The 11,744-nt window shown below is 48.6% G+C and overlaps 1 protein-coding gene across 2 annotated transcripts; it reads right to left on the reverse strand.

The window, feature by feature from the left end:
• Positions 1-357: 357 nt before the first annotated feature.
• On the reverse strand, positions 358-5,600 carry PRND (prion like protein doppel). Of its 2 annotated transcripts, XM_059705621.1 has the most exons (3): positions 5,533-5,600; positions 3,661-3,753; positions 358-3,349 (listed from the first exon to the last, which is right to left on the reverse strand). In XM_059705621.1, exon 3 carries the CDS (start codon positions 3,336-3,338, stop codon positions 2,790-2,792), a length of 549 nt encoding a protein of 182 aa, XP_059561604.1. In that variant the 5' UTR covers positions 3,339-3,349; positions 3,661-3,753; positions 5,533-5,600; the 3' UTR covers positions 358-2,789. The 2 variants fall into 2 exon arrangements, with proteins under 2 accessions (XP_059561604.1, XP_059561605.1); XM_059705622.1 differs by lacking the exon at positions 3,661-3,753 and having other exon boundaries at positions 5,533-5,585.
• Positions 5,601-11,744: the final 6,144 nt, after the last annotated feature.

Genomic DNA, 11,744 nt, shown 5'->3' on the forward strand with positions numbered 1-11,744 from the left:
TTTTAAAGACTTAATCAAACAAAAAACTCTCTCATATATCTGAGCACACTGAAAGTGCAGGCGTCATCTCAGGCAGAAAGGAGGGGGGTTAGGGAAAGTAGAGGGGGAGGCAAGAACAAAAAATCTTAGGAAAAATGAAAAAAAATAAAGTTGAGGGAAAATTTAGAATATAAATGCTGACCTATATTATTATTGCAAATATGTACATTTGTATATGCAAATGGATAAGGGCTAGGAGGTTAAAGGAAAAAAGGAAAACACTGACTTAATCAGATGCTTGGATTGTGAGCAATGTTCTGTTTAAATTTCTGTTGTAATTTTAATGTCACAATAAATGTTTGGTGTTTTTTTTTTAAAAAGTCAACACTAAAAAGGAATAAGAAAGCAATGGTTGGTGAAGTCATTCACATTTCAAAGGACTCTCGAGAATAATTCAGAAGCTTCTCATAGTGTCTTGCGCATAGTAGGCACTTGGCAGTCCTTTGCTAAAATGAAGAACCAGACTCACATAGCCTTGGCTTGACCTCATAATTCATAAACATGAGCAGGGATGTTCAAGAACATACAGTTTTGATTAAAAGCTCCATAAATAAAGTGTGCATCTGAATCACCATGTACAAATTCATTTCACGCCCCGCTTAAATCTGAGTTCTGGAACTATTAAAGAAATGAGAAATGACAGCAATTTTAGAAAATGTGCTACATATGGACTAAGTGTTGTCATATCAGAAATGAAGTCATTTTGCTTATGTGGCTGTGTGTGCCCTTGTAATTAAACTCAGCAGAGCCTGGACCTGAAATTTCAACATCAGTTTATAAGTAATTGTTCTTTCTGTCTGGATTGTTATTGTTATTATTTAGAAAATAAGAATTTTGTGGTCAGTACTTTACTTTGTGAAAGGATTCCAGAGGACGCTGGAAGTGGGTGGTGAGCGAGGTGCTGGCAGAGTGAGAACCAAAACTATCTTGGTGGGGGGGACTCTGCTGTTTCAGTGCAGGTGGGCATCTCCCAGGGGCAGGCTGCTCCCCTGGGGTGCCCCGCCCCCAAGTCCTCCACCCCGTTTCTATGTTAAAAGCTTCCAAATGTATCCTTGAGAAGAACACAGATAACAGTGGGGGTTATCTGTTACCTCAGAACAAGAGGTGCCCTTATCAACATTCATGTCCTAAAAGACTTCATATAAATGGTCTGATAATGCACTTTTCTTCTCTTAGGGACTCTCTTTATAGGAGAATTGATAATATTCAGCTGCTGTGATCTCCAAATATGGTTCAACAACCTTGGGGGGGGGGTCTTTGAGAGCACCCCAGAGGGCCTCTTAGAGCTTTCAATTCATCATTTTTATTTATGCTGTATTCATATTTTAAAATATGTACTTTAAGCTAAAATTAACAAATGACATTTTATAATATATATATATATATTTAACTAATAAACAGATCAGAAGTGATGGGTCTATTCTTGCTTATGGCATGGGTTAATTATTTTTAATTCTATTTTTCAATTACAGTTTGCATTCAATGTTATTTTGTATTAATGTCAGGTGTATAGTATAGTGGTTAGACAATCATATACTTGACAAAGTGGTCCCCCGATATTTCAACTGCCCACTGGGCCCTGTAAAAGTTATTCCAATATTATTGATTATATTCCCTATGCTGTACAGCATGGACGGATTCTTTATTGGGTCTCCCTTAAGTTTACTTTTAACCTTTTTGGCTAGGAGGAATTATTTTTTTCGTAGTGATCAGTGGTTCACAAAAATGATGGCCTGTCCTCAAAGTGGTGGTAAAAATACTGCTAGAGATTGTGTGGAGTCCCTGGGTAAAGGAAGGATACGGAAAGATGCTCCTACACGTGTCCCTAAAACCATGCACAGAGTCAGGAGAGTATTAGAAAGCAAGTATGTTACTTAAAAAATATTTTCTTAAATACATGGTCTGTTTCAGAGATGGGAACAGCAAACATTGATCCTTCTTGTGGGGAAAAAAAATCTTCATGTGACAGGCAGATCCTCCCATGGCTCTAGTCTGCTCTGGGAATCAGCTTGGCAATATTTCCTTACAAGATAATCTCTGGGCTTGTGTCTGGTTTTATTTCTATTTTAGTTTAATCCCTTTGGTACATTTTAGTATAATTAGAAGACTTAAAGGAGACCTCCATGTAAGAAAGGTATCAAACTACATGACCATCAGCTCCGGTCTTCTCCTATTTCTAAAACTGGCATCTCCCGTTTCATCAGAGATACATTTGGATGTGGCCTTGAGGGCCCTCAGGGATCACAGGACAGCCCCGGGAGTGCCCAGAGCCCAGAGGAGCCCAGAGCCCAGAGCCCAGAGTGGGCAGTCTGGGTTAGACAAGCCAGGGTTGAAGTCTGGTCCTACCTCTCAAAGCCTCAGTTTCCTCTGTGCTCTGGGAATAACGCCTACCTCTGAGAATTGCTGGGAAGTATTGCGAAGTGCTTGGCACAGTCCCCGGTGCGTTCTTTCACCAGCTCACCAAACATCTATGGTGTAATACGGTGTGCCAGGCACTCCGCCGGGAGCTGAGGATGCAGCGCCGAACGCGCGCGCGCGCCCTCGGGACGGCCTGCAGGGGATTGAGACCCGAACCATCACATTCAAGCAGATACCGGGGCGGACACGGGGGAGGCTATGGACGCGCGGAGGAATCACTGCTCTCTGGTACCTTCAGAACGGGGGTGGAGACCGGGGCAGAGAATGGGGATGACTCTGTGGTTGGCTCGCCCGCTTAGCTCATCGCTGCGGCTGCCCGCCTGCCTGCAGGCTTATTTCACAATGAACCAAATGGCAACCAGCAGGCAGGGCATCACGGGCCGGTCCACGGCGACCCAGAGACCCGCTCCGTTTTCCAACCAGAAATCGCAGTGCTTGACGGAGCAGAGCTCCCGGACCAGCCGCCACAGGATGCGCCGGTGAAGCCTGTTGTCCGGTCTCTCCTGGGACAGCTCCTCCTGGTTCGCAGCCTGGGTGGCGTTGATGCAGCCGCCGACAAACTTCTCCCGGGTCACGTTGGCCTCGGAGCAGCCGTTGTAGTGGATCTCGTCGGGGAACTGCCAATAGTTGGCCTCGTAGTACCTGTTGGCCTCGGCTCCGAAGTCGATATCCAGCTTGCGGCCGTGCTTGATGAAGGCGCCCGGGCGCAGCTGCATCTCCACCCTCTGGGCCTCCGTGACCTGGGAGCTGCTGGGCGGGGCGGCCGCCTTGCGGTTCCACTTGATTCGGTGCTTTATGCCTCTCGCCTGCACTGCGGCGAGCTGGCTGAAGAGCAGGACGCAGACAATGGCCAGGCAGCACCCGCCCAGTTGCTTCCTCATGGTGCCAGAATCTGCAACAGCCAAGGATGAGGCGGTCAGGTCTCCAGCGTGGTTCCCGGCTCCTACCCTGTCCCCTCCCGCGTGGAGACTTTAAACAAGGAGTGACACCCTTGCCTCTACATTTGTCCTGAAGCATAATAGTTTTCCCACGCTCGGGCCGCACAGGGTTAGGCCCGTCCCAAGTGTTTTTGCGTCTGCCTGGAACTAGACCCATTCAGGGCGGTGACCCTGGCTTTCTCAGACAGATAAGAAGCTGCAACTGGCAATTACACAGCCTTTGAATGTGCATGGGAAAGCGAGTGAGTGCTGACTTAATACCTACAGGTTGTCTTTGGTGCTCCCAAGTTCTTCAAATCAGGGGGCCCCTGGGAGGCAGACAGTAGAAGAGCTGGAATCAGAAGCTTCTGGGAATAGACTGTATTTAAAAAACAACCCCACACTTTGTTAACCAATGTTAACACATAAAATGAATCTATACCCTGCCAATCAGAGCAGCTTACATAATGCAAAGGCTGTGTTATTATTGTTATTGTTGTTGTTATTATTATTATTATGGCTGACACTCTTATATAGGCTGTGTTTTTTATCGTCCCTCTTTATTCTGTATTGCTCTGAGCTGGCACTGGCTTGGGCACTTTCTGCCGTCTATTCTAAGTCACTGGCTGCTGATCCCAAAGGCCTTTAAGGTAATGCGAGAGAGCGAGGAGATGAGTGTGGGGAGAGAGAGATGAGATGTACGGGGACCCTGCCTCTCTCTATGGCCACAAGTAATCCTTTCATGTTTCATCTCTGGGCACAGTGTGACCCCATCCGCCTCTCCCAGCTAGCTTCTTTCACACTATGTGTCAGCCTCTGACATTGTCTAACTTACTTTGCACATGGGAAAGGTATAATATGATCCCCATTTTATAAAAGTAGTACCGGGAACTAGAGAAATTAGGTAATTTGCCAAGGCCACACAGTGGCAGGAGGCAGGTTTGAACGCAGCTCTGTCTGACACACCATACCCACTGCCCTCCTGGGCTGCCGGAGGGGCTGGTGCTCAGATATTGTGCTTTTGACTAACTGAGCATGAAGAGCAGCCCAATGGGCCCTAAGCTGAGCAAGGAGCTTGGGGGGCATTTCAGAGGAAATGAGATGATGGGGAGGAGAGGAGGGCCAGGGGAGCGCTGAGCTGACCCTAGGGTATCTGGAAGGCTGCTGATGACATCATGGAATGCCCCTCCCTTCCAGCCCCACCATCCGAGAGTCTGTGGCATCTGGCTCCTGAAACTACAATAGTTATTGTGGAAATCCACCTCCCAAGGTCAACCACGGACAAAGGTCCAGGGCATTCCAGCACCTGGACCTTTGTCCATGGGGAGCAGGGGCACGGGAAGTTATTACAGCGGGGCGTGCTTAGGCTGCCTCCTAGATAAGGCTTATTGTAAGTCCGTAAGTGCCAGAGCTGGAGGAGGTTGGAAAGTTACCTTGCTTAGCTCCTAACACACTCTCCACCATCCCCTTGCAGTATTCCTAACAGTACAAGTCTGTTAAAACATTCAAATCTAGTGAGACACTGATCCTTATGTAGAAAAATGGGGAAAATCAACCCAAGTGTTTTTCTAGCCTCCTCAGGGCATCTGCAAAGAGGCCTCTGCTAACATTTCTTAACATGCAGGCATCACCTGGCTTCTGCCCCAGGGTGGACATGAATGTGCCCACAGCAGCCTATGCACCCAGGCCCAGCACCCCACCCCTCATTGCCCCCTGAACACAGTGAGCTCAGAGCAGCTTTCTCCAAAGAGTTTCAAGCAAACACTCATTAACCTCCTAAACAGGGACCACACCCCATGTCATAGCCCTTACTCCTTGGGAAGAGAAATCTTAAGTAAGAATAATAACATCAATTACAGGCGCATCAAATTAAATAAAAGCATAGAGATCTTGAGAAAGAAAGTAGTCTTTCTAGGCAAGGGCTTAAAAGCAAGAGAAAATCCCAACCAGCCAACCCTACAATAGCCTTTTATTATAGCACCGAAACATAGACATGCAGCACCTGGATGACTAACCATTCTCACAAGTGTCCCCTGACTTGGGACCCATCCCAGGAGGTGGGAGTCAAGTAATCATTGCGTGGTTTGCAGTCTGATTAGAAATGAGCAACCCCGACCACAGAAATGGAGTCCTGCACACACTCTGCCTCCGCACCTACCTTGGACTCTCTCTGGGAGCGTGCCTCTGGAGCGGTGGCCACGCTGTCCTGGAGCACACCCTCTTGGCAGCCAGGCCTGCCCAGCTAAGTAGGAGCTGGAGAGGGAGTGGCATTTTGCTTCTCTCCAAATATGGCAGCCTCCCCTCCCTGCAGGACCAATCGGGAGTCCCGGGAGTTCCTTTGTCTTGAGAAGGATGGAGCTTCTCATCACTTTCTACTCATATGCATCACAGGAAGATCTTGATGAAGTTCAGCAAAACTTGAGAGTTGCCTTTTAGTTTATTTATGTATTTATTTATTTAAGTACTATTGCCAGTTTATTATAAAGGATACAGATAAACAGCCAGGTGAAGAGGGCAAGGGCTGGACGCATTCCATATACCCCAAAGAGTTTGGGGCGCATCACCCTCTCAGCATGTGGAGGAGTTCACCAACCTGGAAGCTCCCCGAACCCCAAGTATTATTATAAAAGCTGCTCCTTCCTATCACCCCCGCCACTCAGGAAGTTAGACAATTGTAGAAGCTTGGTGCCAGGAACTGAGGACAAAGATGAAACATATATTTCTCATTACATGAGAACGTCGCAGCTGGACAGATGGATGGATGCGTCTGTCCAGTTGAAGCTATTTTTAAAACTGGTATTTTTAGAGGTGCCCTTTAGAATGGAAAGGAAAAGCAATAGAAGGAAAATGCTTTCCCATCAGTATCTACCACAGAGGATGGATTCAACAGGCCTTGCTGGATATGCATACTGTCCTGCACCTCTAGACCAGCCAGAGCAAACGGGTGCCCTTTGTGGGAAGGGGCAGGTCAGGAAGAGAGCGAGTGTTCAGCTAGAACCCACAGGGAGTGAGGGCCCGGCTGGCATTGGGTAGCGGGTGAAACAGGACTAATGGTGGGTGGAAGGCCAAATCAGAGGACGTGCCTGCACTTTGGGCTGCTGGGGTCACAGGGGGGGGGGGGTGTGGCGGGGGGGCAGGGGGGGGGAGCTTGAACCACTGAATTAGTCCAAACGTCAATGAGTTGAAGACCTGTGACAACCCAGGGAACAGAGAGAGAGATAGGGGGTGATGAAACAAACACAGTTTAAAGATGGAGGGGCCGAAACCGGTTTGGCTCAGTGGATAGAGCGTCGGCCTATGGACTGAAAAGTCCCAGGTTCGATACTGGTCAAGGGCATGTACCTGGGTTGCGGGCACATCCCCAGTAGGAGATGTGCAGGAGGCAGCTGATCGATGTTTCTCTCTCATCGATGTTCCTAACTCTCTATCTCTCTCCCTTCCTCTCTGTAAAAAATCAATAAAAATATATTAAAAAAAAGATGGAGGGGGCTGAGAGCGGGTTTCTTCAGAGTGTCTCTGTCTCTACATGATCCCCAGTGTAGCCGGGAGGGGACCTAGGGAATCAGTCACTCCTTGCATAAGGGACTGTGCATAGGTAGCTATTACCACTCCTCATACAGAGGGTCTTGTTCAGGTGTCCCTGTTATGATCATTATTGCAACTTGAAATAGAATGTGAATTGCGGATGTGTGCATGGAGCCTGATTTGCCTGTAAATAAAAGATGATCTTCAGCCTGGACGTGACTCTATCTATTCTCTAGATTTGCTTCAAAGCCCTTTTGCGAACCAAATTAAGCGATTAATTCTAAATCGACCAGCAGATGGTGCTAGGAGAGTTTGCAAAGACTTTTCACCCTGGAGGTAGGAAATCCCCCAGAGTACGCCGAGCTTCTGTGCTCCAGTTGGACTTTCCTTTCTCCTCTGCCTTTTCTTTTTTAATTTTATTCTTCAAGAAAACACACCACTTTACCATTTTTATCTAGCTATTTGGTCTTGTGAACACAAACACAGTAGTGCAAACTTAGTATAATCTATTTGCAAAATGCAGAAGAAAAAGAAAAAAGATCTCAATATTTCACTCTCCAGAGACAAGTGTCAGTACAATTTTGTTCATTGTGTAGGTGTTTAGGGTCATAATTAGGGTTTGGGGTGTTCCGAGCTGGAAAGGACTCGGAATCCTCCAGTCCAGCTTTCACACTGTGTGAGGTCATGGGACCCAGATAGGCCCAAGGCCACCCAGCCAGGCAGGCTGTCCCTGCAGGCCCATTGCCCTGTTCTAAACTGTGTGTACTGTTCACCCTGTCTGTCCCCATCTGGTACCATCACCTCCCGGCTGCCTCCATCCCCTTCTTTCCATCCCTTTCTGAGCAGGACTTTGCCCAGAGCACAGTGGGAGGTTGGTTTAGAGCTGATGAGGCTGCAGATTCTTCTTGTGGGGGAACAAAGAGCTGTTTTCGGAGGCACAGAGGAGTGAGGACGACAGAAAATGTTCAGAAGAAGGGAGGAGCTCTGGAAGCTGCAAACGAGGCAAGAAAGCTATTAAGCAGATGCAGAGAGTACAGAACTGCTCCAATCTGCCCTGCAAAGAAGAACAAACAGCCAAGGAATTAGTGTGAGAACATTAGTCTCTTTAACTGAGCTGAGAGACACTTTGAATTGTGTCTTCTGGCACCAACAATTATATTAGGAATATATAATTTATTTACCTTTGTTAATACTCACCCGAGGATATATTTACCATTGAGATTTAGAGAGAGTGGAAGTAAGGGGAAGAGACAGAGAGAGAAACATCGATGTGAGAGAGAGACATTGATTGGTTGCCTCCCACATGCATCCTGACTGGGGCTGGGGATTGAGCCTGCAACTGAGGTATGTGCCCTTGATTGGAATCAAACCCATGGCTGTTCAGTCTGTGGGCTGACACTCTAACCACTGAGCAAACCAGCGAGGGCTAAGAATATAATTTAATCTTGGTCATGTTTATGAAAACAAGAAGAATGGGATTGCTTCCACAGGGCTGGGTGCTCCATGATGCAAAGGACTATAATATATTTTGCACAAATGGAGAAACAATAGGAAATTATGTGGATTAACCAAAAAAGCAACAGGGAGAGGCTGAGTTCTAGAATGCACGAGAGGGTCATTATTATTCCATTCCTAGTTTGATTAGAGCTCGGACCTTTGGAGAACATTTATAAATAGATATAGTGATTGTTAAGACACAATGTCAAGCTGTACCCAGCAGGGTTAGTGTGTGGGAAGATCACCCACCATATCTTGGCTTTTTGAAGATTTATCAAGAGTCTGTTATGTGTTTGGGACCATGTTGTGCCAAGGAAGGCAGAGCATAGAGATGGATGAGGCAGCTAATGGAGCTCCTGGTCTAACGGTAGAGAAATAATTGAAATGTGTTTTGGAAAATAATACTTATTAGAAAGCTGTGTAGCTGTCCAAACAGCCATACTTAAATTTTTTTTTCTCACAGAAAGCTATACATATCCTAACTGTACAGCATTATGTATTTTTACGAACTGAACTCACCCATGTAACCTACACCCAGATTAAGAAACTGAACATGACAGCATCTCCAAAGGCTTTGTATATCCCCGTTGGGTCATTGTCCCCTCCCCTATACTGTCCTGACCTCCTACCATAGGTTAGTTTCGCCTGTTTTTGTACTTCATATAAATGGAGGTATTTAGAACATAATCTTTTGCATCTGTCTTGCTCAAATGACATCTGTGAGATAGCCCCACATTGTGTGTAGTTGTAGATTGTTCATTCGTTGTGAGACTACTAACATCTCCATCCCCTTATTGGTGAGCATTAGGGTGATTTCTAGCACAAACAATGCTGCTGTGAACTTTCTTGCACGTGCCCTTTGGTGGACATATGATCACCTTTCTGCTGGATGTGTTCTCTGAGAGGTAGCCTTGCTGGGTCATAGAATATGGCCACGTTCAGCTTTCACAGTCTGAGAAGTTTGATTATTGCTTTGTGTAAATCTTAAATGCCACCGTCCTCTACAGCATGTCCACACTTCTCTTTGGACCCCACAGCATTTGACACATACTGTTCACATGCCCAACTGAGCTCACAGAAGCTGAAGGACTGTGTTTCATTTGCACCTGTTTGCCTGCCACCTCGCCCAGTGCCAAGAATCATCAAGATGGGTCACAGTCAGTGTGGAAAGTGGTGAACAAGTCCCAGAGCCAACCAAACAAGAAAATGCAGGGTGAGGCCACTTCTCAATATCGATGGCTGCAGAAATGAGATCTGGCAGATGGGAAAGAGGGACCCAACACTTTAAAGAAATGCTTTTATTGAAATACTAGAGGCCTGGTACACGAATTCGTGCATGGGTGGGGTCCCTCAGCCTGGCCAACGATTGGGGCTAATTGGGGGGAGGTCTGGCCTGCCCCGGGGAGGCACTGCAGGAGGTTGGCTGGCCAGGTGGAGGGACCGGAGGAGGTTGGCCAGCTGCCCCTCCCCGCATTGAGGCCATTGGGGGGAGGGTTGGGTGGGGGGAGGGACCACAGGAGATTAGCCCCAGCAGCAAGCTAACCAACAGCCAATTCTGCAAGGAATGGGCTCCCTCTTCCCTCCTGTCTGGGTCTGGGGTGTGGGTGAACCAGATTCGGGGCTGTCAGGGCCCTAGCAGCAAGGTCTGGGTCAGTGCAAGTCATAGCTACCAGCCGGTTGTCTGGTCATTCTGGTCATTTGGTCATAACGATCACTTAGGCATATATATATATATATATATATATATATATATATATATATATATATATTTATTAGAGGCCCGGTGCACAAAAATTTGTGCACTCGTGGGGGGGGGGGAGGAGGGTCCCTCAGCCCTGCCTGTGCCCTCTCACAGTCTGGGACCCCTCAGGGGATGACCACCTGCTGGCTTAGGCCCGCTCCCCGGGGGATTGGGCCTAATCTGGCAATCAGACATCCCTCTGGCAGCCTGGCAGCCCTCGGGTGATGTCCACTTACCAGTGTGGAGCAGGCCTAAGCTGCAGTTGGACATCCTTAGTGCTGCTGAGGAGGTGGGAGAGGCTCCCACCACCACCACTGTACTGGCAGCCATCAGCCTGGCTTGTGGCTGAGCAGAGCTCCCCCTGTGGGAGTGCACTGACCATCAGGGGGAAGCTCCTGCATTGAGCGTCTGCCCCCTGGTGGTCAGTGTGTGTCATAGTGACCAGTCATTCCCAGTCTTTCTGCTGTTAGGGACAGTTTGCATATTACCCTTTTATTATATAGATAGAGGCCTAGTGCATGAGTGGGGGCTGGCTGGTTTGCCCTGAAGGGTGTCCCGGATCAGGGTGGGGGTCCTGCTGAGGTGCCTGGCCAGTCTGGGTGAGGGGCTGATGGGTGTTTGCAGGCTGGTCACATCCCCTTCAGGGTGAGGGTCCCCACTGGGGTGCCTGGCCAGCCTGGGTGAGGGGCTGATGGCTGTTTGCAGCTGGTCACACCCCCTTCAGGGTGGGGGTCCCCACTGGGGTGCCTGGCCAGCCTGGGTGAGGGGCTGATGGCTGTTTTCAGGCTGGCCACACCCCCTTTAGGGTGGGGGGTCCGCACTGGGTTGCCTGGCCAGTCTGGGTGAGGGGCTGAGGGAGCAGGCTGGCCAAGCCCCCCGGCGACGGAAGCCCCCAGCCCCTCCTTTTTTTCTTTTTTAATTCTGGGATTTATTTACCTTCTATAATTGAAACTTTGTAGCCTTGAGAGGAGCTCAGCGCCGGCCAGGGTTGGCGGGAGGGAAGCTTGGATTCCTCCATCACCAGGGGCAAACAAGCCTCCTGCTCGCTCCAGCTCCATGGCCACAGCAGGCTGAAAGCAGGTATCTGGGGTTTATTTACTTTCTATAATTGAAACTTTGTTGCTTTGAGTGGAGCTCAGAGCCGGGGCCATGGTAGGCGGGAAGCTTGGCTTCCTCCATCACTGGGGCAACCAAGCCTCCTGCTTGCTCCAGCTCAGTGGCTGCTGGCCGCCATCTTGGGTGGGTTAATTTGCATATAGTCACTCTGATTGGCTGGTGGGCGTGGCTTAAGGCATAGCAAAGGTACAGTCAATTTGCATGTTTGTCTTTTATTATAGACTAGAGGCCCGGTGCACTAAAAATTGTGCACTCGGGGGGTGGGGAGATTCCCTCAGCCCAGCCTGTGCCCTCTCACAGTCTGGGACCCCTTGGGGGATGCCCATCTGCTGTCTGAGGCCTGCTCCCTGGGGGATTGGGCCTAAGCTGGCAGTCAGACATTCCTCTGGCAGCCCAGCAGCCCTTGGGGGATGTCCACTTGCCAGCAGGGAGCAGAACTAAGCTGCAGTCGGCCATCCTTAGCTCTGCTGAGGAGGCAGGAGAGGCTCCTA

This window comes from Myotis daubentonii, chromosome 8, assembly GCF_963259705.1.
Source record: "Myotis daubentonii chromosome 8, mMyoDau2.1, whole genome shotgun sequence".
Taxonomy (NCBI): Eukaryota; Metazoa; Chordata; class Mammalia; order Chiroptera; family Vespertilionidae; genus Myotis; species Myotis daubentonii.